This window comes from Metarhizium brunneum, chromosome 1, assembly GCF_013426205.1.
Source record: "Metarhizium brunneum chromosome 1, complete sequence".
In the NCBI taxonomy this organism is placed as follows: Eukaryota; Fungi; Ascomycota; class Sordariomycetes; order Hypocreales; family Clavicipitaceae; genus Metarhizium; species Metarhizium brunneum.
The window spans coordinates 2,914,187-2,939,669 of NC_089422.1; the positions used below are offsets into that span (position 1 = coordinate 2,914,187).

The window sequence follows — 25,483 nt, forward strand, 5'->3', positions numbered from 1 at the left end:
ACATGTAGTTTCGTGGGCGTGACAAGAAAAAAAGAAAAAGAATATATACGCACGTATCGTAATCTCTAGAGGTATGACATATCTCGTCTAAATTTCGATGAAAGCCTTCTTCTAGTAATTCCTCCCCCTTTTTTCCTTTTCTCCGTAATCGATTCATTCATTCCATCATGACGTCGTCGTTCTGGCCTTGTCCAACGGCGGCAGCAGAACCTTCCAGCAACGGCTCCCGGACCGGCCTCGAAGCCCGCGGCCACATGCGCTTATACAAGCTCACGCCCACCGCATCTTGGGGGTTAATCTTTCCATCAAACGTGGCCTTGAAGTAGCCATGCGTTCCCAGCGGCTCCTTGATAAAGCCCGTCCGTCCTCTTCTCGTCCACAGCGGCAGGGCCTTGAACCACTCTACATCCTCGCGGCTGAAGAACATGTACCGCACCGTGACGATCTTCTTGTGGATGTGGTACGGGTGGCCCGTCAGGATGACTCTCTTGGCAACGACTCGGGACGTGGACGGCGGCAGGGCGGTGCCTGTGCCGACTAGACTTAGACCAATGTCCTGCTCGCCGTCGGCATTGGTGGTTCCAGGGGCGCATCTCTTGAAGAACATGACGGGCACGGCGCCCCATGTCATGGGTCCCATGAAGGACGCAATGGCCGACTGGCCCGGGTGCAAGTAGCGGCAGAACTTGTGGACGTCGTTTGGCGTGGAGCCCGGGTTGGAAAAGATGGGCTTGATGACCATGCGCCGCGGTCCGCACTGCACAATGAGTTCCTCCTTGGACTTGATGGACTTGCCGTAGTCCTTGCTCAGATTGAACAGGTAGTTGAGACTGGTCTTCTTGTTCTCGTGGCGGAGGAGTGAGAAGAGCGCGACGGGTGCGCTGGGCTTGTGTGACTTGGCAACGTCCGTCGTAACGCCCTTGACGTAGACGTAGACGCGGGTGCCGGGCGCAACACCACCAACAAGAGCTTCTCGAACGGCCCGAGACCGGGAGGAGTTGTAGTCGGGCACCTGGAGGAGGCGCCTCCATTCCTCGGGTTCGTGGGCCCGATCTTCGTCTTCTTGCCATGGGCTTGTTCGCAGGCTTTTGAGACCTCTGTACCGGGCTAACCTCTCGCGGGCGAGGACGTGGGGGTGTAGCTCGATTTCATCGGGGAACTCTTTGTCGTCTTCGGCTTCGTCGCGCTTGCGGGCACGAAACTGAGCCAGTTGCTGCGCATCGTCGGCGGCGTCGGGGACATCCATCATTTCGGATTGTGGGTATTCAGAAGGCCCGGCTTCTGTAGGTTCGGGCTGAGCATACCCCTCAATGCCATCTTCCGCGCCGATTTCCTCATCTTGACCCTTGTGGTCGTCTATTTCCATGTCCTCCATGTCCGAGTCCGAGTCGGAAACATCGTCTAGGTACCAGGCTGACTGGTAGTTGGATGTACCCTTGGGCACTTTCTTCTTTATCTTCCTTTCTTCGGCGTCGTCATCGGAAAAGTAGTGGTGCTCGTCGAGCAAAACACCCTTCTTCGGCGCGGGTTCCTTAGCCATCTCAGAATCATCCTCGGCATCCATGACTACATCCTCCGGAGCGAGTTCGTCCAAGTCGTCCCGATCCTCCGAGGGAACCTCCAACAGGTTCTCAGCCTCGACTTCGACAGCAGTTTCATCACCCTTCTTGGCGTGCTTTGCTAAGGGAGCCGCCACAATCTTTTCAATTTGATACGTGCCCCAGTCGCCAAGCTGTACCAGTCTGTCGGCCTTCATGCCTCGCCCTCGAACAACGCCAGTGACGACGGTAGACTCCGACTCGTTGGCGGCAAATTTTATATCCTCGGCAAAAATCCAGCTTCTGTCATCCCTCCAGCGGACACCCTTGGGTGTTGTATTGCACAGAGATCGCATCAAGTTGGAGCATTCTTGTCTATTATCCAGGCTGTACAGCTTCTCTTGTTCGGGGTGGAAATGGGTAATGAAGGATTTGAGAGATGCCATGGTAGATTGGCGTTGTTTGGCCGGCTCAATCGTCTCGAGGCCTTGTACCAAAGTGAAGAGGGTTGACATGCCCTGACTTTCGATACTTCGCAAGATCAATTCTCCAACCGCGTCCACTTCTTCGTTGGCGGACAGAATTACAACAACGAAATCAGCAACCCGAGCAGCGTCCAAGCAGGCAGTGAGTTCACGCTGGAGGGTAATATACTGAAGCTTCTGCTTGAAACGGTCGACTGACACTCGAAAGTTTCCATCTTGAGCATCGGTCTCAATATCCAGGCTCCCGTTCAATTGTTTAATGGCGACTTTGGCGTCGCCATCAGCGCATAGAGGGACCACGGCAACAATTCTTGGGGCACCATCCTTTCCGGAAAATATTGAAGTCTCCTTGAGGTGTTCTCTGTGCTTGGTTAACCGAGCCTGCTTGGCCTGGTTTCGTCGATCGAACTTGGACATGACCTGTTGGTGCGGCGTCCGTCTTTGGCTCCCCTCGTTTGGAACTCGGCCTGTATATAAGTAATTAGACCGAGAGGGATCCTATTGGCTCACACCGGAGAGATAAACCACCAGCGCATACCTTTTGCACGATCTCTCAGCTCGTGTTTTGACGCGGCCTTTGACTTGAACGGCTTGTGCGACACCTTTGTGGTGGGGCGATGCGAGTGGTTCGCAACAGCAACAGGCATTTTGCCGTTGCCCCCAGCTTTGAATCGGAAGGGAAGAGACTCCAGGATGAATATAAAACTGATCTACATTCACAGGAATGTGAGGGCAGAAAAAAAAGTTGAAAGAAAACGAGGAGATGTGTGACCGGAAACAAATGTATTGCCGCTATGCCTTTGCCCTGGTCGCAAAGGTAGGCGGTAATGGAGGGGTTGTCTTGTGGTTATCAGGAAATTTTTGTGCGGCAGGCTATCGATAAGATATAGCGGGTCTGCGGATCTAGCCCGTGTCAGTACAGCCAATCATGGCAGGGCGATAGCAGGTGTTGGCTGGAAATTTTGTCGTTCAGCGAGTCCATGTTTGTAGTATAATTATTATCCATCCGTCGCAGGACCTTCAATCAGCCGTTTGCCAACGGTCCATTTTCCCTTCTTCAACGAATCCTGTCTGGGGAGGAATTTATGCATCATGGAAGTCGACACAATTGACGAGCCCATCACCAAGCTGCGTGAAAATGGCGCCCTTGCTGTGGGAAAGCCGCGAATGGAGCTCATGCCCAGGCATGAGAGAGAAAAGCTTCGCCGCATACGAGAAGCTCACAAAGCGTACGGTCGTGGTAAGAAGATCAACACCAAGAATATCAAAGATAAGAAACTGCGAAGCAACATGAAGCGACTGGAGGACAAGTACCAAGATGCCGCAATCAAGGCCAAGGACGCCGAGATATTGCTTGAAAATACGGCTGGCTTTCTCGAGGCCGAAGGCGAGATGGAACGCACGTTCAAGGTTCGACAAGAAGACATTGTTTCCGACATTGGAGTGGCGACGGCACAAAAGCGCTTCGACTTGAAACTTGATGCTCTTGGTCCTTATATCTGCGACTACACCAGGAACGGCCGGGAACTGCTGCTGGCTGGGCGGAAGGGCCACGTCGCGACCATGGATTGGCGGGAGGGCAAGCTTGGTTGCGAATTACAGTTGGGAGAGACTATTCGAGATATCAAGTGGCTGCACAATAACCAGTATTTTGCAGTTGCGCAAAAGAAGCATGTCTACATCTACGACAGGAATGGCGTGGAGCTGCATAATTTGAGGAAGCACAATGAGGTGACTCATATGGAATTTCTGCCATACCACTTCCTGCTGGCGACGATTGTGAGTGCCCTGAATGGAATTTTCCACCTTTGCTTAATCTTACCAAAAAAAAAAAGAAAAGAAAAAAAGCTAATGCCTGTTGTATAGAACACCGGTGGTGTAATTAAATATCAGGACACTTCGACCGGTCAGCTCGTGGCTGAAATGCCCTCACGACTAGGACAGCCCGTGTCCATGGCACACAATCCCTACAACGCCGTACTTCACGTCGGACACCAAAATGGCACCGTCACATTATGGTCACCCAATGCACAAGACCCGCTGGTCAAGCTTCTTGCACACCGCGGCCCCGTTCGATCACTAGCAATGGATCGAGAAGGCCGCTACATGGTGTCCACGGGACAAGACCTCAAGATGGCAGTGTGGGACATTAGAATGTTCAAGGAAGTCAACAACTACTACACCCGCCAGCCTGCCTCGTCGGTAGCCATATCAGACACCGGCCTCACAGCCGTCGGGTGGGGGACGCAAACCACCGTCTGGAAGGACCTCTTCAACAAGCACAGCGCCGTCCAGGAAAAGGTGAATGCCCCCTACATGACATGGGGCGGCGAGGGGAAACGCATTGAACGCGTGAGATGGTGTCCCTTTGAAGATATCCTCGGCGTAAGCCACGACCAGGGCTTCTCGTCAATCATCATCCCTGGCGCCGGCGAAGCCAACTTTGACGCACTCGAAGCGAACCCGTTCGAGACGGTCAAGCAGCGACAAGAATCCGAAGTCAAGGGTCTCCTGAACAAGCTTTCACCCGAGATGATTGCTCTGGACCCCAACTTCATCGGCAATCTGGACTTGAGATCCGACGCCCAAAGAAAGGCGGACAGGGATCTGGACGCACCGGCTGTAGACATCGCCGAGGAAATCAGGAACAGGGCCCGAGGCAAGAATGGCGCGTTGAAGAAGTACCTGCGGAAGCAGAGGAAGAAGAACGTCATCGACGAGAAGAGGATGCGGGTGGACGAGATGTGGAACGAGCAGCAGAAGCTGAAGGACAAGAAGAGAAAGGAGGTGGAGGCGGATCTGGGACCAGCCTTGTCAAGATTTGCCAGAAAGGATTGAGGGTGGCATGTCTGCCGCTGAAATTTGTATATATATAAAACTGATCATGGGGGTGCATGGCGTATGTAGACTGGCGCATCAAATTTCTAGTCTCTCTCTTCTGCATCCTGACGCAGCACCGTCTTGTGTCGTATAAGTGACCACCATCCTCACCACCCGTCTACAAAGCCATGCTAAGCAATTATCAACTTTTGCAATGTACGCCGTGTAAAAAAGTCCAAGACGCCTTTAAACCCGCCACTTTTCTAGCATCAATCCGAATCCCTTTTTGCCTTTGCCTCAAGTGCAGTTCTGCCTCTGATTCACGCCCTCTGATGTGTATTTATTCATCTCATCACAGCAGCTTCAAATGGCCCGTAATCTTGTCCACGGCACTCTTCGGCGCAGGCCCAACGCCCAAGACGGTCACGCTGCCCGGGTCAATCTGCGTCCTGCCGGCATCCTGTATCACCTCGGCCATGAGGCCCGCGTCGAGAGCCTTCCGCCGCAAGTCCCTGAGCTCCGCCTCGCTCTTGACTTGCACTGCAATCTTGGCCTGGCCGCGCTTCTCCCAGCGCTGGAGGAGTTTGCGCTCGGCACTGTCGGGGGCGGAGCGGGCGAGGGCCTTGTAGCAGGCGAGGGTGGCGTGGGAGCATTGAGCGGCCATTTTGCCTTTGGTTGCGTTGCGTTGTCAGTTGATTATATCCCACCTCATAAAACATTGGAAAAACAAAAGGGAAGGGGACTGGAGGGGAGCCCACGTACCCTTGGTCATGCCCAGGTCTGTCCTCACCACCAGGACAAGCTTGCACTCCTCGTTGGAATCGGCATCCAGCGTCTGGCGCTCCGTCATGCCTCCCACGCGGGCGTTTGCCCTGAGGCCTTGCTTGCGGTCGGCAGCGGCGCCGTTGGCCCAGTTCGGCGCATGGTCGAGAATGGTGTCGTCCTCGTCAATGTCGCTTTCGTCGCTTTCCACGGGGTCGTGCAGGTTGCGGTGACGTTCTTCGGCGAGTGCTGGCGAGATCAGGTAGCCACGGGTTGTGAAGACTCCGAATAGCCAGCCGGAGATAAAGGCAGCGAGGGAGGTGGTGAGGATGATGCCCGTTTGGGTGCCTTGGTCGACGGCCATGGCGGGGAATTGAGTTGTTGCGGTATCGAATTGAGGTGATGATGAGATGCGGGTAGTGTGGATTGATTGTTGTGACGTGACGTGGAAAGCTGAAGCTGCCTTGAACCTTTTTTTTTTTTTTTTGGAGCACCTTCGGCGTGGAGGCTAAAGGCGTCAAAGGCAGCAGTTGAACTACACCATTTCTTTCCTTTAGCGTGACGTGGATCAGCAGCCAGCAATGCAACTCGACCACTTCGACCAGAACAGCAAATGCACGCACATCATAGACCAACCCAACTAGAACCCCCCATCACTGTCATATATAATTACTCGAGTACATCTTCTCCCTACCAAGGTTGACTTTAAATACGTTGCCGCGTCTTCTATACAACAATCAATCACAATCACACTCGTCCGAACCATCACAAATGCCCAAATCCCTCATAATAGGCATATCTGGTCCGTCCTCGAGTGGCAAAACCACGCTCGCCCGCCTCCTGCGTGATATATTCCCCAACACGTTTATCCTCCACCAAGACGACTTTTATAAGCCAGAGCCAGAGTGCGTCGCCCTTCCTCCTCACTCGCCGCAATGCTCACATGAAGGCAGATTACCCGTTAAAAATGGCCTGCTGGACTGGGATAGCGCAGGCGCCCTGGACATCTCTGCCATGACCGAAGCCCTCTCTTATATCCGGCAGCATGCTTCCTTTCCGGTACTTGCACCACACCGTCTGACCTTTTGTAGCCAAATCCTAACGTCCTCAAAGCCAACCCTAGACTCCAAAGAAGACCAAAATTCCGTCGGAAAATGCCCGGTGCCTGAATCGACCATCACTGCCCTCAGGAGCAGAGTGTCTGACGCCCTGCCTTCTTCACACCCTCTGCGCGGCGAAAATCTACGGCTGTGCCTTCTGGATGGATTTCTGCTGTACTCGCCCTCCATGCAGGCCGTCCATTCCCACCTTGATCTCAAGCTGTTTGTGAGAGCGTCATATGCCAAGGCCAAAGCAAGAAGAGAGGCCCGTGATGGGTACGTGACCATTGAAGGGTTCTGGGCTGACCCCCCCGGGTATGTGGACAAGATTGTGTGGCCAAATTATGTCGAGGAACATGCTTGGATGTTTGATGGGGGGGATGTGGAAGGCACGTTTAACGCAGATGTCTTGGAAAGTCAAGGCATCAAGGCCCCGAAGGAGGCACCGGTAGATGCTGATCTGGAGTATGTGTTGGGGTGGATGGTGGATGTGGTGATTGATGAACTGAGGAAGCACCTATAGATGACGATGGGAGTTTTATAGAATAGATTATTTGACGACAGGACATTGATCTTGTACATGCTCTGCAATTATTCTTGTCGCCATACAATTTACCTGCGCCACATCTACCTAAGAGAAACCTATCTTGTCCAACTGGATACATAGTATGGATCAGATTTCACCTCGCCATTCGAAGCCGCAATCACATCTTGGCTCATGTGCTCCAATTGATACCAGCACCGAGTCCGTAGCGCTCATGCATACAGCTCCCAGTAGAAGGACTCACCAGCACCCGGTCCAATAAGCCTCTCAATGCTTGACTTCCGCTGCCTTGTCTCTTTCCGCGCTCATAATTCGTATTGCCGCCTCTGCTGCCTTCGTCTTAACTTCTTCCTTGGTCACACCATCAACAACCTCAGTAATGACTCTTTGGCCCACTAGAACACGACATGCAAATGCTCTGTCACCATCTGCTGCCTCCTGCACATCAACATTATATGTGACAGTCTGCGTAACCGCCATCTTGCCCAGCACCTCCTTAGGATGCTGTACCTGGACCCTGTCTTTAAGAAGGCGGTCTAAAATTGACAAAACTCCGAATTTCTGCAGCATGCACTCACAAAGCTCGATTGAGCCCGAGTCAACCCACACTGCCCCGAGCAAAGACTCAAAGATGTCCGAGTAGAACTTCTTGGCCTGGAGTCCGGCAAGGAGAGCCCATGGATAATGTGAACCCTGGCGGAGTGTCGCCAGAATTTCCCCACGAAGTGCTTCATATCGTTTCAAGGTCGTGGCTTGCTCGATTCCAATCGCCTCTGAAGAATGCCGCATAAAGGTCCACAGGGCTAAAGGAGTCGTCTCTTTATCAACAATCTGCAAGTTGGATGTAACGGCTGTTTCTGTCCGTCGCATCTGGTGGTCAAGAGACAAAAATGCCAAGAAGTCAGCATTTACCATTGCTGTCTTTAACGAATGCATTTGATGAGGAGCTAGGAGAGGCTCGGCGGTGTACATCTTTCGCACGATTATGAAATCGAGAATAGCGTCGCCAATGAATTCCAAATGTTCGTAAGATCGTCGCTGGTAGTCGAACATACACGACTGGTGGGTCATAGCTTCAATTAGCAACGATTTCTTGTTGAACTGATACCCAACCAAATGCTCCAGGGGTTTGAGCTCTGCTGGTAATTTATCCTGATCTCGTGCCATCTTGAAAAACAGCGCTCGGTTTGCGCTGACATCTTGCCATTGTATTTCGTTGACGAACAATGATATACAGTTAAGTGCTTTTGTTATGCCCCCGTTGACGTACGATGCTCCAATAAGTGCTTCTACTACATCAGCCAAGGTTTTCGTCGATAATTTTCGTGGCGACACTTTGCCTGGATTCCCGGTATAATTCTCCAGATACAATGGTCGCCATTTTTGGCCGGTAAAGGTCTTTGTGAGAATAAATTTGGCAAGCCCTACATCTATGGCTGCTCTGGAGAGTCGAGAGTTGCTTACAAGGCGGTCTTTGAAGAATGAAAGATATCCTTCCGGCCATTCTGGATCTGTACAACATTGTCAGTTAGTATCTAGGTGGGAAGCCTATACACAAGACTTACGAATAGCAGAGACTTGTATGGCAGTGCAGTATTTTAGAATCGAATCCCCAAGAAATTCAAGCCGCTCATAGTTGACAGGCTCTGCTGCGCTACGGGAGCTGATTGCCTCTCGAACCAGCCTGAGATCAGTGATGTTGATTCTTTCCAGGATCGTGGTCGATAATTCCTTCGCAATCAATGTGACCTCTAACTCGTGTATAAGGGATGGTATAAGCATGCCAAACTGTGCGAATTTGAGAGGGATGCTATCTACTGTTGCCCAAGGTAAAGGAATAACTCGAGGATATGGCTTTGTCGTTGTTGGCGTAGCGTCGGAGGAGAGAACAGGATGAAGGAAGTCGGATCGCTTGGTCCATTTCTTAACAACCAAATATGGTTCATCGGCTGGAGCATTTTCGTAATCAAAGATTGAACTCTGAACACTCTCAACCGGAGGTTTAGATGGAAGGAGCCCTACATAGTGATATGGGCTGTTTGACTCGTTTCGAACCAGGTACTTCCCTTCAATAACGTCACTGCTATTTGGGTCAAAGGTCTTGCCACCAATCCCACCCATTGATACGTGATGCTCTTGTGTCCAAACCCTGATAATGTGATGCTTTTCCTCAATTGGCCATCGATGTGCGAAGGGAAGTGCTAGCAATGCGGAAGTGTGATCTGGCATCGCAGCTACATCAGCGGCAGAGATGGGGCGACGGGAGTCGAAACGTAGCTCACAGAGATCACTGCTGTTGAGATATAGCTGGATATTTCGAAGCTGACTGAGTTCCGCAGGAATAAGCACGTTGTATTCAGATTCGCCGTGCATGTGGTCACAACATTTGAGAGAGTAAAGCCATGACTGGTCTCCTTCTGTCCAGGCTTTTGCCACCCCGAACCAAGGGTTGAGCAGTGCGTCCACCTCTACCTCTGGGGCTCTGGTCTCTACGCCAGGTATGTCTTCATACTTGAAGGGTAGTAGATTTTTATTCACCAAACCAGCCTCGTATAGAGTCTGGTAGGCCTGAAAGGCGGCATCTTTGGTCGCATTCTTCTCCGATCGCCAGCTGAATTTGCTGTCAATTTGTCGAAGTTGACTGGGAACGAATGATGGGAGAAGCACAGTGGCGCTCAACCTTGGCTTTGAGCTTGAATCACAGTCCTCGTGGGAATGAATAATATAGTCCGGCCGACTGTCAACAAACTCTCCTTGAGACAAAACTCTGCAAAAATGCTCCAAATGTGACTTTGCATTCTCAAAGTCGAGTCTAGCTCCAGTGGACTCGACTTCCATGAAAGTTGACGATGACTCTTCAGAGTTCTCCAGGCTCTGTATCGCGCGGATCTCCCGCTGTGTGTCTTGATAAACAGCCTTCATATTTTCCTCCAACGCTTCCCATTTCGCAACAGCTGACGAAGAATGCTCACTAAGCAATATCAGTTTGGACTCTTTCATCCTAGCCCGTCCCCGTCGTTGAAGAAATGACTTGGGGGTTTGAGGGTGGTCAAAGCATATGACCATATTGCAGGCTGGCACATCAATTCCTTCCTCCAAGACGGACGTGGCGATGAGAATATTGATCTTTCCTGAACGAAAGCTTTGCAAGGCTGCCATTGGGTCTGAACTCTGTCCGACGAGTTCATAAAGAGCTAGTTTCCTACTCTGATAGTTGGATGTCCCAACCATTGATCCGATGCGATGCTTTTCCACGATACGTGGACACGACACCAGAAACTCGCGGAGAGCACCGGCAGTTGCTCGCTCCTTTACGAAAATCAGACAAACTGTTGATTCCTCTACTGACACAAGTTCTCGAACCAGGGCGGTCGCCTTCTCAGACACCTCACTGCCACTTTGTGGCATTGAAGCTGGGCAAGAAGGAGAAACTCGACGAATGAAATCTGCCAAGTACTTCTTTTCGGCATCAACCCAATCATTGAAGATAGCATCGGTGTTTATACGGGCCAAGAAGGCAGCTGAAGACTTCCAGATGTACATGTCCGCCGCCCAGGTTCCAAGTTGCTGTAATATCTCGGCGCTGCGTCCCCATAAGCCCTTAATTTGGTTCTGCACAAATGTGTCGTACTTCTCAACAGCTCGTACGAGCGCCCGACGATTTCGGTCTGAGGGGTCTTCTTGGAGTCTTAAAATATATGGGTCTTTTGTTATATCGAGGTTTAGGAACTCTTTTCGCAAACGGTACATTGATTCTGTGTACTGCAATGACCGAGGTGCGTCATAAACAATGCTGTATATCTGCGGTCGCTTGACGCACTTCAAAAGCTCTTCTCGATGCCTGGTAGGGGAAATGCATTTCGCGTCCAATACTGCCTCGAGAATCTCCATGTTGGCAAGATCTTCTTTCATACTAGGAGTTGCTGTAATGCCAAGGATATTTGGAATGCTTTTAGCCGCATGTTTATTGTGGTGGTAGAAATCCGTCATGATCTTGCTTCCTGGATGCTTTCCTACACAGTTATGTGCTTTTTTGAAAAGTTAGTTTGAGGCTCACGGTGTAGCTACAAATCTTTAGCTAACCTTCGTCAAAGATGATGAGAGAAAGCCGGTCGATGCTGATGAATGCGTGACAAAGTGCATCGAGGAGAACCTGGTAGGTCGACACAACAACCCGCACCCCATCTAGGATCGTATCCCAGGTGTCGGCCGACCATGTGTCAACCTGATCGTTGCCTGTGAGCAGTTTCATGGCTACCGATGCTGCCTGCAACCGAATCACATCGAATTGTTGGCCACACAATGCGACAGTTGGTGCAAGAAACCATATTATCTAGATCTGCATAAGTGAAACTGATCCAATGAATGATTTCCAAATCCGGCAATACCTTATCGGGAGCGGATCGATCCAGCTCGGCTTTGATGCGCAGCACGGCACTTGAAAGGGGTCAGAACTTATGGTCGCTTTAGGAAGGCTGTTAGGTAATAGGAGAGGCGAGACGTAAGAACGACTTACACTTGAGTCTTGCCACTTCCCGTGTCCATCTAATTGACAGCAGACAGTTAAAATAGGAGGCGACGAAGGGTTGAATCGTTCGGGTAAACTCACAACCACAATGGCATTTTGTTTGAGGCTCTGGTCGAGCATCTCCAACTGGTAGGCTCGAGGGGACATGGCAGTGGCAGAGGGTGTTCCACTCGTCTCATTGTCACAAGCAATACCCTGGTGTGAAGCATCCTCATGTTGTTCTTGGGGAGAGGCTTGCAGGGCATCGGCAGAGATTGTTTCCCTAATATTAGGGAAATCTGTGGGGGTGTCATTTTGATCACCTTCAACCCAGACCGTCTCCGGTAATATACCGGGTACTTCGGATTCATTGGAACTATAAGAGCCAACGGGAGATGTAGCCGGAATCATATTTCTATGGTGATAGCCTCCGGGCATCCCGCCATTCAACTAACGCATAGGGCTTGCGAATGGGGTTGTTTCATTCCACAAGAACCAGGCAAACACCAAGGAGATGGACCGCCATGTGTGTGTGAACCAAACAATGGGAATGGATGTTCGTATGGAGTCGTGGCCGAGCTAAATCCGCAACCCGAGGCCACCAGGTCGAAGTGGACAAGGTACTCTCTTCCCTGATGCTAAATACCTGGCTACTAGGTAGGTAGGCAGTCACCGCTGGATTAGTTTGAGGTTCAGTACAGAGTACAGGGGTACGGAGACAAAATTGACGCAAGCTGCGATGAAGCATGGGGTACTTCGTATGCATAGAGCAGGGCCTTTCTTACCAATGAGCACGTTTAATGGGTGTTTCTGCGTGAAAAGTGCGAGCTCAAGTTGAGCTCCGAGTGGCGGGGTGTGGGTGGATGGAGGGGTAGCTTTTGTTCTGTTGTTTTTGGTCAGCTACAGTGGGTGTAGTACTCCGTAGTCTGGGGTGCTAGTCGCTCACGATGTTGAAATGCAAAGCGATCGACGTCTCTGCCATCGATTTCAGTGAGAAAAGGGACTACGCGAACAGGACCCTTGGGCCCTGAGGCCAAGGAGTTGGGTCAAATGAAACCCTCAGTACGTATGGTTTGTCCGTTAAGGTTGTTTGGTTGTTTGAAACAAGACCATGCCCAGGCTCCTAAAGCCGGAAGGAGCCACTGGAGCCTAAGCACCTGCCAGGCTAAGCTCCAAGCCACGTCCGATGTAGCGTCAGGCAGACGAAGCCACCCTCAAGCTTTGGCAACCATGTAATATCTTACTGGCACTTTGAAATATTTGGCCCAATGGAAGATCCGTTGTCCATGTCCAGGACAACCAACGTACCTCTCCGTGTGGAGGAATGTCTTGTTTGTTACACGTTGGTTCCAAAATCATCACAGAAACTAACCTCGGTTTAGGTTCAGCATTACGAAGTCAAATGAGATATACCGTCTTCTTTGCCTTGTCTAGCTCGCACCGCCTCGAACCAAGCCCACCAGGCTAGGGCCACCAGCATCACCAACTACGAAATTGGCTGCTCTGTTTGTTAATACTTCATTGCCTTGGCATCAAAAGATCCAGACGCAAGCCAAGACAGACAAGTCTAGGATACATTGCAGCTCGCAAACCTTGTCTCTCAAGCGGACTGGCGAGGAACCTTTGGTCATCACGAGACAATAACCGCAATTGCACCACCCTGTTCTTTATCTTATCCGGAACGAGTTCCCAAGGCGGAAAAGTTCTGACCCAATCGCTGCCACGACATGTTAGATCCTCAGACTGAGCCACGTTATGACTGCAGCCCGCCTAGCGCCGCTCATTAGTATTCTTCCACCACAGGGCAAAAGTCCCGTGTGGGGGCTCGATCTTGGCTTCGTGACCAAAGATGGACTTGTTCGCTGCAGGCTTCAATGCCTGGAACCAATTATGCTTCGTGCCGGAATCGGGAGATGTTGCTGAGCCTAAGGATCTATCGACATTTACAAAAGTCCTTGATGACGACTGCCTTGAACGACCTCGAGCAGGCTTATACTACACGCTAGGTACGTATGGGATAAGCGGACGGCGCAGCAACCGGAGTCAATGCCATAAAAGCTTCCTCGATAGACTCAGACCACTTCAAAGCTCACATTTCACATTGAACAGTCCGCGGCCGCGCCGGGTACTATCGTGCCGGTATCGGGATCGAGACCGCAAGTGATGAAGATATCCAGCGAAGTTACCGGGCCTGTCGCGCTGGCAACGGCCTCACTCTGATCTTTGACGGTCCTACATCTGCCGAAAATACGGGTATGAGGCTTGGGCCGAATAAACACTTTCTAACAGTGCATCCTTGTTATGATGACTTTGTATCAAAGTCCAACCCCACGAGTTGGCCATGTAATAGCCAGGTGCGAGAGGTGGCCTCTTTCGCCGCCGGGTTTATAATCCTGTATCAAAACGGCCAGGTAGCCACGATGGGTGATCCGCGATACCAGGACTGCCTTGCTAGAGAAGTAACGTCGGATGAGTGAGTTGCGAGATACTTTTGTCCACTGCATGCTCGTTCGAAAAGCAAACGATGGGACTGATTTTTGTGTTACATAGACCGGCTGATCAGCCGGGATTTGTACCCGATCTAATCAATCTAGGAGAACCCATAAAACATGTTACCGCCGGCGGTTATTGCCTCACGGCACTCACTCAGAGCGGAAGTATTTACATCTGGGGTCGAAGATGTACAGGACAAAGACAAAGCGGCCATTCGGCGTTTGCGGAATTATGTGGCATACCCAACTACCTCGGCGTAGATGGCGACAAAGATGTACAGGATGTGGCCTTGGGGGATAGTCACGCTATAGCGCTGACGACTGATGGCACTGTTTATGTGATTGGTCGTAATGATAATGGTCAACTTGGCTTGAGACAAGGTGTGGACATGGCCGCAAAAACATGGACAAAGGTAAAGCTGGGTGTTCCAGATGGTTGTCAAGTCGTAGGAGTAGCTGCTGGACCAAAATCGTCATTTATTTTGACAGCACAGAAGACAGGTGTAACCTAAATCAGCATATATCACACTGAACTTTCAGAAAGACTTCCGTTGAGAGGGCTCATTGAGAATTTATGATCTTCTATTGTACACCAAACTTCACGTCATTACCCAGCCACGCTCACACATCATAGACTCGTCAGGTAGTCCTCGATTTCCTGAGGGGTGAGCTTTCTGAATCGCGGGCCCGTTGCTCCCTCGACCCCCTCGACTCCCAGCAAGTGGTCAGCAGGAGGGCCGACAATACCTACAGTCTCGGTTAGTGATCGGGCGAAATAGCCAATGCCTAATTGCGTGCAGAAAGCGACATACCAATCTCAATGGAATCACCGTTCATTTCTCCCTCAATATTGTCCTTCAAGGTCAAAAGGGCAATGTGAATTGCATCCTCCAATTCCAATTCCTCAGAGTATCTCTTCTCCAGGAAGGTCTTAGCCTTGGTCGCGCTCTTACCAATAGCTGTAGCCTTCCAGGGAAAGTAACTACCCGTAGGGTCGACCTGATACAACATAGGCCCGCCCTTTTGGATACCACCAGTTTTGGACGTGGGTTTTTTTTCGTCACCTTCAGCAGCGGGGGCCTCATCTTCGGGCTCGATGCCATCATCCCAACCGGCAACTAGCATGCTCACACCGTAGGGTCGAACGCCAGCTGACTGCGTTGCTTCTTGCATAACTCTAGCAACATCCTGGACCAATATTCTGGTAGGAGGGTACTCGTTGTAGATTCGCTTGTAGCCAGTGTGAGAAACTTTGCGTGCTCGGTCAATTAGGACTCGGTAATCGGGACCCATGCCAGAATAGACGGCGCCAATGTTTGGTGTGATGTTGCTGATTTTGGACACGGAGCTTTGGTCAGCGAGAGGCGAGGACGACTTCTTTTCGGTGGCGAGAACGATGCCGTTGGTAGCTGGTGGAGTTTAAGTACTGGGAAGATGCATAGAGACATGGAAAGCCGGGTACGGAGTGTACAAACCTTTAATGCCAAGGGCGGTAATGCCCTGATTGACAGCGTTCAAAGCGTATTCTACGGATCATTAGGTTAATACAGTTGCAGATATCGCATTTTCGTCGTAGCAGTACTAGGGGGTCTTGATAAATGGCACAAGAATTCCGTACCAATCTGCACCAGCTTTCCACTACACAGCAATAATTAGCTAAGCTCCAAGCACGTCGTCACCACGAAGTGACATCAAGACGATCTTGCCCCAACATACCTGGGAGAGAATGTTGTGAGGGAGAATGAATATCGGTCCGCCATAGCTGCAACGGTCACCAAAGAAGGTTTGGCAAGGACTCTTGTGGTATCGGATCTGGAGAGAGAAACGGATTGGAGGGTCAATGAGGTCGAAACAACTGCGACAGTCAAGCTTGGATGTTCCCGCCTCAAGCAGCCTGGTGGACGGTGGCCCAGGCACGGGCGAAGCTGCGCGTTCAGGCTGGCCTGGGAGCTTCCCAGCCCGGCGCATGAGTTTGGCCGAACTCCGAGGACCCACTCGTTTCGTTGCCCGCCTCACGGATTCCGTTGGGCACAGGAATTGTTGCTAGAATTAACGCGGTGCTTCGGTTCGATAGCCTTGTCCTCGTGTTCCATGATGATGTGGCCTCAACATCGGCCTGGAGGTTGACCGTCCTGAAAGCTGCATTAACCCACGTAACAATTGTTGGCTCTTATTTTCTTGTCTTTTCTTCTGGCAGTAAGATATCTATTCTGCATTGACTCCGTCTGCTCTTCAGTTTTCAAGGCAGACCATGTGGTCTGCAGCGCAGCCATTTCGCCTAATATGCTGATTTCACCAACCCGAATCGAACGCAATTGAGCCTCTACGAAGCATCAGAACTTACTACCACCGCAGTTTTAGCTCGCAGTGCTGCAATGGATTCTGAACCGTTTGAAAACGCAGGCACCTCGTTTGAGCGCCGACGGATGCCATACGCGTCCTCGCAGCCGTCCGAACGAACCGAGACGTTCGGACGATCAGGGCCTCGGCTAGCAGGCGAGAGCACTGCCGCAAAGGAAGAAGCTCCAAACCCCCAAGCGAAACCAAAAGGCCGTCGCTATGGCCCACGGACCTGTCGAATTTGTCTAGACACCGAGCATCCCAAATTCCCTACGGATATTCCAAGGACATTTGGCGTGTCGACAAGGTCGTCACGGCCCGTGTATGAATCAGACGACCCTGAACTTGGCCGGCTCTTGTCGCCTTGCAAGTGTAAGGGCTCGTCGAAATATGTCCACGAAGGATGTCTCGATGCATGGCGGTTGACGAACCCCACTGCCACGAGAAATTTCTGGCAATGCCCGACATGCAAGTTCACCTATCGACTGGCTCGGCTGCACTGGGCCTCGAGGCTCAGCAGCAAATGGGCACAGGTTTTTTTGACAATAGTGGTCCTTATTGTCAGCCTCTTTGTCCTTGGCTTTATTGCAGATCCCATCATGGACTTGTGGTTTGATCCTGTGGGGTCTATTGCAGACACGGTATCGAGTGTCGTATCAGATTTGGATGCTGTGCGGCCGCCGGTGTACGAGGAGCCCAGCACATGGGCCGAGCATTTTACCAAGGGCTTCTTCTCCCTAGGGCTGATTGGTGCCATCAAGTCCTTTGTTGCAATGGGTCCGTGGCACTGGATCAACTTCCGTGCTGGAGGGCTCTTTGGCTCCGGCAGACGCGGCGGCACGGGCAGGAGCAGGATGGACAACTTCAACCTGCTTTTTGTCATCATTGGAGCATTTACGTTTATGATGGCCGTGTGGAGGTTTGTCAAGGCAATGAGTGCACGAATTCTGACCAATGTCAGCAATAAAGTCATGGATGTCGGCGACGAAGATGACGAATATGAAGAAGCGATTCCGGACGGCGGTGCTGCTGGTCCAAGCTAATGAAGAGAATAGGGAGAGACAGCTAGTCACAAGAACCGGCAGAAATAGCAACGATGATCAACCGCCAATGCATTTCTTTGAGTTCCAGGATATGCTTCGTGTTCATGTAGACCTTGCACACTCTTAAGTTGCCTCGACTTTTGCTCTTCCATGTCAAGTCAACTAGTCTGCGTGCAGATATTTAACGTCTAGCCGTTACCTTGAGCCTGAGCCGTTTTGGCTATGTGATCTCGTCGGTACGGTGTGACAGGTCGGTAAAATCAACTTGAAGCTCACGCACTGTTTTGGTGTATGAAGCTATTTGGCGTCTACTTGGTACAACATGTACAAAGCCGTGGGTAGATTGCCTTGCGCAACTGATACATTTATCATCGTCTTCTGGCGTAGTATAGCGAACCTTGGCCTACGTAAATTACTCTGTGTACAGCATCAACTGCCTGCCAGGGCTGGATGTACTAGTCGTGTCAGCCTAGTAAATTTACATTTACAATACAGTATATAGTCGATATGCCCGATCGAATGCTCCAGTGAACTAGTCCGTGAATACAGAAGAGCCAGTGTTTATATGAGGTGGCACGATAAATTGTGTCCATCAGCCATCAATCGATAACGGCTGGATGGAGGACCCCTAGAACGAGGCGGCTTGCCACTGTTAGCCCCAGGCATCTGCAGCATTGTGGCAGCGTGTTGATAGGTCCATGTCCACCCAGTGCCCCTGTCTGGTCAACGTTACCTGACCCCTACTGCAATTGATACTTTATCTTAGTCAACACAGCAAACTCCTAATCATCACAACTCCCAGAAAACCTCACGACTAGGTTCCTCGGCCGATGGCTCACCTGCAGAGACCAGCCGTGCGCCCTTGACACTATATCCCTTTTCCGACATCGTCCTTTTCTTGACAGCTTGCTATTTCCCCGAGGGTGTGTCTTCTGTCGCCCGTCTCATTTGACGTTTGCATCAATCGACGATCCCCGAGACCTTGACCAAGATTTCCCACAAGCAGTCGGGATAGCCATATCGCAGCCGCCCGAACACGAAACGTGTTGCCGCGAGGCGACTTTTCACGAGCACGGCCGAATGTTGTCAAGGACAACACTGAACCTGCGCACACCGACGGTCTAGGGGATAAAATTGCGACGAAATAGATTAAGCCCTGTGTTTGCGAAAGGACAGGACGGACTAGCTGGCCAACAATGCATCTTCCATACCCCCCGCGAAAGCGTTCGAACCCGCCGCCGTTTCGGCCCATGTCATCAAATATATCTCTGCTTAGACGAAGCAGATTAAAAAACATTGCCATTGGAGCCTTGCTTTTCCTGGGCGCGCTCTACTTGCTCTTTGGGGGCAAAAAGCCCGATCCTTACCACGAGCATGTGCCCTCAGGCCATCCGTCGGTGGTGTTGGTGACGGTAATTGACCCCAGTGAATGGGACACTGCATATTTGGACACGATTAAAGAGAATCGTGAGAGATATGCCGCGAGACATGGTGCGTTTAAAGCACTTGTTCAACAGGAAATAATACTAACCACCCAAAAGGCTACCAAGCAATGGTCGTCAACGCCCTAGACTACGATACGCGAGGAGCCCCACGATCATGGGCCAAAATATTTGCCATGCGTCACGCCCTTTCGAAATATCCCGATTGCAAGTTTATCTGGTACCTCGACCAAGACGCCTACATTATGGACCCAACCAAGAGCCTGGAGGACCAGGTTACGAGGCCCAGCAGGCTGGAGAGTCTCATGATTAAGGATTACCCTGTTGTACCGCCTGACAGCATCATCAAGACATTCTCACACTTGGGCGGCGAAAGCATTGACTTTATCGTAACCCAGGATAAAGAGGGTCTTGTGCACAAGAGTGTTGTCATTCGCAACGGAGAATTCGCCAAGTTCTTTGTCGAGACGTGGTTCGATCCTCTATATAGGGCTTACAATTTCCAGAAAGCCGAGAGACATGCATTGGTACGACCTGCTCTTTCCAATTTCCCGCGCATCTCGATGCAGTATTGACTTTAGATGTTTCAGGAACATATCGTCCAATGGCACCCAACCATCCTTTCCAAACTAGCCCTCGTCCCCCAACGGACACTCGCGTCTTACTCGAAATCCACCATCGGCGAGCAATATCAAGAAGGCGACTTTGTCGTGCTCTTCCCAGACTGTACCAAGACGGGGGATCAGAGCTGCCAGACCGTGTCGTCACACTACTGGGAGAAGATGAAGAAGGCATTTGGTATAGCATGAGTGGGCATGGATCAAGAATGAGATTGAAATGCAGTGCGCCGTGATTTGGGGCGTTTATGGACCAAAATCGCTTTCCCTTTCTTTACTCTTGTACTTTTTTTAAACCCGAGTTTGGCGTTGCCGGTTTGAATAGACGCGATATGAGCGACGAGAGGGAAGGAGAGGTGGTGGACGGGGTGGAGGAAACATGTATGATTTGAGTGACATGGCTAGGGATAATTTCGCATGTTATATTATTGTTTCATGATGAGGCATGTTGGGGTATGTTTCAGAGACTGGGATTGAATTGCAGAAATATTGATTTGGGTTTAAGATTGCCGGCGTGAGGCGCCACCATCGTAAGGGCTTAGCCGATGGGCAGATACATATGCCCGTGGGGTTGAGGGAATGCGAGGCGATGATGACTCGATATTTTTTCAAGTGCCCAGGAGTCTCTTACGCACCCCGCGTTGGTGTTGCACGATGGAGAGGATAGCATTGCGCTATTAGCTGCTAGGCAATGCATTTGGCCACGATGGAACGTTGAGTGGCCCAAGTCGGTGGCCGCGGAGGTCGAATGTCGACTTATCCCGGTTAGCAGCGCCGGGCCATATACCAAGATGTCGAGGGGATGTGGCCACCTTCGAGGTCTGGACAACCAATCATGATGGCTTTTCTTTACATCTTTATGCTGTTCGTGTTGGTGTCCCGTCCTCGAATTTCACAAGTCCCCATCGTACAGCCTGTCAACCTGGTACACACCCATCACTCGCAAGACCAAAGCAGCGACTTGACCTTGACTCGACATTTGACTCGACCTCGACACGGTGGCGCTTGGTTCGTCTTGGCGTACAAGTATCAGGGACAGTATTCACGTTTTCGCCGTAAATCAGCTGGTGCTATACGAACAGTTGGGGAGGGAATAGACAGGACAACGATCAAGGACACTCTGCTCGGGTCTCTATGCCAGCCTTCATAGTGTCTACCTTGCATTCTTATGCAGTCATGAGGGGAATCCCAACGTAATGATAGATGGTCACTCCGGCCGACTACACGTTCACCACCACTTGCTACCTCTTATATGACGAATAGTGTTCGATCCACAATGGTCGTCACCTCCCTTTTCATACGCGTGAACCAGTCATGTATATAGCGAACCGGATAATTTGCCTTCGGGTAGGCCGCTTCCACCCCGGCGGCCAATATATCCCGGCCGGTGGTAACAAGTCCCTCCCCACGGGTTCGCGGCGAGCATCTGCTTATCGCGCAGAGCAACGTTGTCTATGGTAGCAGGATAGGGCGGGTGTACCAAATTGGTGTCCTGGCGGCGCTCCAAGCTCCTTTGTGTCATGTCTGCTGGTTAATGCTTCGACTTTCCCGGAGGCGTGCCGGCTTCAACGACATTGGAGACTTTGGTGCCGACATCTCAAGGTTCGCTCATAGCTTTCTCCTCGTAGGGCCAAAATTTTCCCCAGTTTTACCACGGTTGTGAATCTATTGCATGGGCAGAAACATTGAATCTCATACAAGCTACCTGGGTAGTTGGCTCTCTTGCTCTGTCGATTCACGATGGCAGATGGACAAAACTGGTACCAGGCATACCAAATACAGTCTTCCGTCTTGAATTCCGTCGACGCGTAATACAACTTACTTCGCTTTTGTCGTCGTTTGCTATTTATTTGCTACGAAATAATAATAAAAATTGGGCTAGCAATAATCCCATACATGACTCGTGGAGCCATGCAACTTCCGCAAAATGTAGAAGATGGCATTGTGTCAATCACGCCCGCGAATGTACGATAGTTGGCCACGCTTCACAAGAGGTCAAGTCGCAATCTAAGCAAGGAGCAAGAACTCTATAAAAATCCCTCCATTGGCCAGTCGTGCCGACAGTTGTTCCGAGTTGCCTGGGTGCTCGCCGCGGGGAGACGCAATAGCTGGATGAGAAGGCGCAAGGTCGTCTTCTCAAGTGCTCATGCCACGAGCAAAGCTATGATCAAATGATGATCTCCGCATTTCCCCGGAGAGGTGCAAAAAAAGCCGCCACCCTATCCATGTGTATAAACACCGCTACTTGCATTTGTGACAGTTACCATTAGCGCCTCAGCTATAGGTCGTTTGTGGTGGCAACTTCGCAGCTTGTCAACGGCACCAACTATTTACACAGTGTTGGAGGTTCAAAATGTTATCCCTGAAAAGCCGTACCCAGCACATCGGACCTCGACCGATGTGGGGCTCCACTTCGGACCGCCAGAGAGCATCATCGACCAAGGGAAGCGGACCGCGAGACTCCGTGGTAATGGGCCACGCTTCGTCAGAGGAAAGACGGACCTGGTGGGCGATGATCATTTTTTGGCCAATGAAAAGGTCAAGTCCGCGATGAGATGCCCGCTTCTGATTGGCCAGGCATGGGGCGGGCATACGACCTTTCGTCTCTTCGTTCCTTTGTCAAGATCAAGTGGCTCATTCCATCGCTATTTAAATTAGCTGCAGGCAAGAGTCGGCGGGATTGCCCCACTAAAAAATGTTCAAGTACAGGCCGTCCCCCACCTCCATGTCTGTTTTTCAGGTGTCCGACTGGTGCTCTGCACCGAGGTCTGAGCTGGCTCGAGCCTCCGACTGGTGCCTTTGTCGTGCGCAACAAGAGCAGGAGCAGTCGAGATGCGCTTGCCTTTTCGCTGCTGATAGCCCCGATGGCAAGCAACTGAGTAAGTATATGTACCTGGGTACCTAACTTGGGTCGTCGCCTGCTTCGTACGTACTTGCCGCTTGTAGCTGAGAGCTCTCACCAGCGCCAAACGCCCACGACTATCCGAGTCGGACTACAAAACCGACCACGTCAAACCCTCACTCTCTTTTACTTTCCCCAGCCCACCGTCCTTTTGCCCTGCGATAGCTTCCTCGGTGGCATTCCTTGTCCTTGTCCTTCGTTTTGCACTTGCGTCTGGGGCATTTGGGACACAAACAGCCACGTAGGGGGCCATTCTCTTGTCTTGTTCTCGTCTTGTTCGCCCGCCGTCATCAGCTTTGCTGCCACTGTCCTCATTGGACCGACGCCACCATGCCTGGAAGCTCTCGAATGCCCGTCAGTCTCCTCGGCGGCTTCGAAAAGGTCAAGCGCCGAGGACCCGCCAACCCTCTCGATTTCCTCACCGTCGACCTGTACGTGATATTCCCATGACCTTTGTTGTAACTGTTTGTTTGTGTTTTCTTGCTGGTGAAACATGTGCTGTTCAGCCTGCTATTCAGCTCTCCCTCCGATGTGGTGCCTCTTTGTGCATGTCGGTCATGAGCTGGCTGAGGCGCATTGGCGCATTCTATGTTGGCTCTATATTGCCAATAGCCAATTGGTCGTGACGTCAAGCATCGCGCCAATTGGCGTCGACTCACCTCCCGTTTTCTTCACACACCACACCGAGAAACAACCTTCTCACCGCATGCTCATCGGATTTCTTGGCTGACACCTCATCTTCGTTGTTGCTGCTAGGCTCCGGAATATCGTCTTCTACTACTTTGTCCTCCGATGGACCCGACGTGCTTTCTGGAAGCTCAAGGGTCGAGGCCCGATCGGCGCCATCCTCGAGTTGTACCATGTAATCCACCGCACATTATACGGTTATTTCCTTCGCGCCCCTGGCGTGCGTGGCAAGGTCCAGAAACAGGTCAACGAGTCCATTGCTCAAATGTCGTCCAAACTCATTGCACAGACTGATACCCGGTACTTGACGCTTCCCAAGGAGGGCTTGACCGCAGATACTGTGCGTGCGGAACTTGAGATGCTGGCCAACCTCGACCACACCCGCTGGGAGGATGGCTTCGTCTCCGGAGCCGTCTACCACGGCGAGGAAAGTCTCATCGGCCTGCAGACCGAGGCTTTTGGCAAGTTTACCGTTGCCAATCCCATCCACCCGGATGTCTTCCCGGGTGTGCGCAAGATGGAAGCTGAGGTAGTCAGCATGGTGCTCAACATATTTCATGCCCCTCCTGGAGCTGCCGGCGTTTCGACTGCTGGCGGTACTGAGAGCATCTTGATGGCTTGTTTGAGCGCTCGCCAAAAGGCGTATGCCGAGCGCGGAGTTACGGAACCTGAAATGTATGTCTCAACATTTTGAACAAGGATGCGGCAAGTTGTCGTACCTATGTTGTGCATATTAACCGTGCCAGAACGTGGCAAATGGCTAACCATTGTCTTGGCAACAAACAACAGGATTCTCCCTTACACTGCACACACTGCCTTCCGCAAGGCCGGTGATTACTTTGGTATCAAGATTCACCTCGTCGACTGCCCTGCGCCCAGCTATCAGGTCGATGTCAAGAGAGTGGCGCGTCTGATCAACCCCAACACGGTTCTGCTAGTCGGTTCTGCTCCCAACTTTCCTCACGGTATCATCGACGACATCGCGGCCTTGTCCAGACTGGCTGTCCGCAAGAAGCTCCCCCTCCACGTCGACTGCTGCCTAGGATCATTTCTCGTGCCGTATCTCGAAAAGGCCGGCTTCGAATCGGAGCTTTTCGATTTCCGTCTCAAAGGTGTTACCAGTATCAGTTGCGACACCCACAAGTACGGCTTTGCCCCCAAGGGTAATTCGACCGTGTTGTACCGCACGGCGGAGCTACGCCAGTACCAGTACTATGTCTGCCCTGACTGGTCCGGAGGCGTTTACGCATCTCCCGGTATTGCTGGATCGCGCCCTGGTGCATTGATCGCCGGCTGCTGGGCGAGCTTGTTGACCGTAGGCGAGGCCGGCTATGTGGATGCTTGTGTAAAGATTGTTGGTGCCGCCAAGAAGATCGCAGAGGCCATTCAAAGTTCTGGAACGCTCAACGGCGAGCTCGAGATTGTCGGTAAGCCCCTCGTTTCCGTGGTCGCCTTCACCGCTCTCAACCTCGACATCTACGACATCGCCGATGCCATGTCGAGCAAGGGATGGCATCTCAATGCGCTGCAGAACCCTCCGGCAATCCACGTGGCTGTAACCATGCCCATTGCCAAGGTGTGGGAGCGTCTGGTTAGCGACCTGGAGACTGTTATCGAGGAGGAACGCGAGAAGGAAAGAGTGCGTCAGGTGGAGGGCAAAGGGGCCAAGGGCAAGGCCATGGGCAACTCGGCTGCCCTGTATGGTGTAGCTGGCTCTCTGCCAAATAAGAGTGTTGTCGTGGACCTGGCAAAGGGATTCCTGGATATTTTGTACAAGGCATAAGATGTCGGCAGCGATTGGGGTTCAAGGGTGAATATAGGAGGCGAATTGTATAAGCAAAAGGGAGCCTGATTTACGGCGGAGGTTTTTTTTTTTTCATCTGCCTTTTTGTGTTGTGTGGGGGTGTTTTCTTTTATGAAGGCGCCCTTTGCAGCATTCATAGCATTATTGAAGCATCAATAAATAGCCTACAGGTCACGGCGAGTTTATCTCTAATCAGGACACGAGTGGGCAGATGGCGATATCCGTCGTCTTCGGTAATGGCACGGCGTCGAATGCGCAACAGAGCCTCATTACATGATTCCTAGGGGGCTCGAGATGGAATCAAGGTTCTCCTCCCTTGTTGTTGTTGCTGTCTGGCCGTAGACGCACCAGCCAATAAAGCAATCTAGATGGTGCTGACGCGGGCAAAACGGCTACAGCC

The 25,483-nt window shown here is 51.4% G+C and overlaps 10 protein-coding genes across 10 annotated transcripts; 6 read left to right on the plus strand and 4 right to left on the minus strand.

Annotated features, from left to right (window-relative positions):
* Positions 1-157: 157 nt before the first annotated feature.
* Positions 158-2,670, minus strand: tsr1 (Ribosome biogenesis protein tsr1; the record flags this gene model as incomplete). Its single annotated transcript, XM_014694133.1, has 2 exons — positions 158-2,490; positions 2,562-2,670. 2 exons carry the CDS (start codon positions 2,668-2,670, stop codon positions 158-160), a joined length of 2,442 nt encoding a protein of 813 aa, XP_014549619.1.
* A 445-nt stretch (positions 2,671-3,115) lies between these two features.
* G6M90_00g008930 (uncharacterized protein) lies at positions 3,116-4,861 on the plus strand (the record flags this gene model as incomplete). The annotated part of the gene is made up of 2 exons (XM_014694132.1): positions 3,116-3,802; positions 3,890-4,861. The coding sequence occupies 2 exons, from the start codon at positions 3,116-3,118 to the stop codon at positions 4,859-4,861; spliced, it is 1,659 nt and encodes a 552-aa protein (XP_014549618.1).
* Positions 4,862-5,195: 334 nt separating this feature from the next.
* On the minus strand, positions 5,196-5,969 carry G6M90_00g008940 (uncharacterized protein; the record flags this gene model as incomplete). The annotated part of the gene is made up of 2 exons (XM_014694131.1): positions 5,196-5,512; positions 5,606-5,969. 2 exons carry the CDS (start codon positions 5,967-5,969, stop codon positions 5,196-5,198), a joined length of 681 nt encoding a protein of 226 aa, XP_014549617.1.
* A 407-nt stretch (positions 5,970-6,376) lies between these two features.
* On the plus strand, positions 6,377-7,228 carry nrk1 (Nicotinamide riboside kinase; the record flags this gene model as incomplete). The annotated part of the gene is made up of 1 exon (XM_066129657.1): positions 6,377-7,228. One exon carries the CDS (start codon positions 6,377-6,379, stop codon positions 7,226-7,228), a length of 852 nt encoding a protein of 283 aa, XP_065985926.1.
* A 288-nt stretch (positions 7,229-7,516) lies between these two features.
* On the minus strand, positions 7,517-12,194 carry DCL-2 (Dicer-like protein 2; the record flags this gene model as incomplete). The annotated part of the gene is made up of 6 exons (XM_066129658.1): positions 7,517-8,760; positions 8,815-11,262; positions 11,333-11,582; positions 11,638-11,686; positions 11,766-11,794; positions 11,859-12,194. 6 exons carry the CDS (start codon positions 12,192-12,194, stop codon positions 7,517-7,519), a joined length of 4,356 nt encoding a protein of 1,451 aa, XP_065986112.1.
* A 1,411-nt stretch (positions 12,195-13,605) lies between these two features.
* On the plus strand, positions 13,606-14,760 carry G6M90_00g008970 (uncharacterized protein; the record flags this gene model as incomplete). The annotated part of the gene is made up of 3 exons (XM_066129659.1): positions 13,606-13,762; positions 13,866-14,229; positions 14,307-14,760. The coding sequence occupies 3 exons, from the start codon at positions 13,606-13,608 to the stop codon at positions 14,758-14,760; spliced, it is 975 nt and encodes a 324-aa protein (XP_065985663.1).
* Positions 14,761-14,876: 116 nt separating this feature from the next.
* On the minus strand, positions 14,877-16,008 carry G6M90_00g008980 (uncharacterized protein; the record flags this gene model as incomplete). Its single annotated transcript, XM_014694126.1, has 5 exons — positions 14,877-14,995; positions 15,061-15,657; positions 15,724-15,774; positions 15,867-15,886; positions 15,965-16,008. The coding sequence occupies 5 exons, from the start codon at positions 16,006-16,008 to the stop codon at positions 14,877-14,879; spliced, it is 831 nt and encodes a 276-aa protein (XP_014549612.1).
* Positions 16,009-16,623: 615 nt separating this feature from the next.
* G6M90_00g008990 (uncharacterized protein) lies at positions 16,624-17,631 on the plus strand (the record flags this gene model as incomplete). Its single annotated transcript, XM_014694125.1, has 1 exon — positions 16,624-17,631. The coding sequence occupies one exon, from the start codon at positions 16,624-16,626 to the stop codon at positions 17,629-17,631; it is 1,008 nt and encodes a 335-aa protein (XP_014549611.1).
* Positions 17,632-18,827: 1,196 nt separating this feature from the next.
* On the plus strand, positions 18,828-19,882 carry G6M90_00g009000 (uncharacterized protein; the record flags this gene model as incomplete). The annotated part of the gene is made up of 3 exons (XM_014694124.1): positions 18,828-19,122; positions 19,173-19,600; positions 19,664-19,882. 3 exons carry the CDS (start codon positions 18,828-18,830, stop codon positions 19,880-19,882), a joined length of 942 nt encoding a protein of 313 aa, XP_014549610.1.
* A 3,040-nt stretch (positions 19,883-22,922) lies between these two features.
* DPL1 (Sphingosine-1-phosphate lyase) lies at positions 22,923-25,062 on the plus strand (the record flags this gene model as incomplete). The annotated part of the gene is made up of 3 exons (XM_014694123.1): positions 22,923-23,023; positions 23,349-23,954; positions 24,069-25,062. 3 exons carry the CDS (start codon positions 22,923-22,925, stop codon positions 25,060-25,062), a joined length of 1,701 nt encoding a protein of 566 aa, XP_014549609.1.
* Between the last annotated feature and the right edge of the window lie 421 nt (positions 25,063-25,483).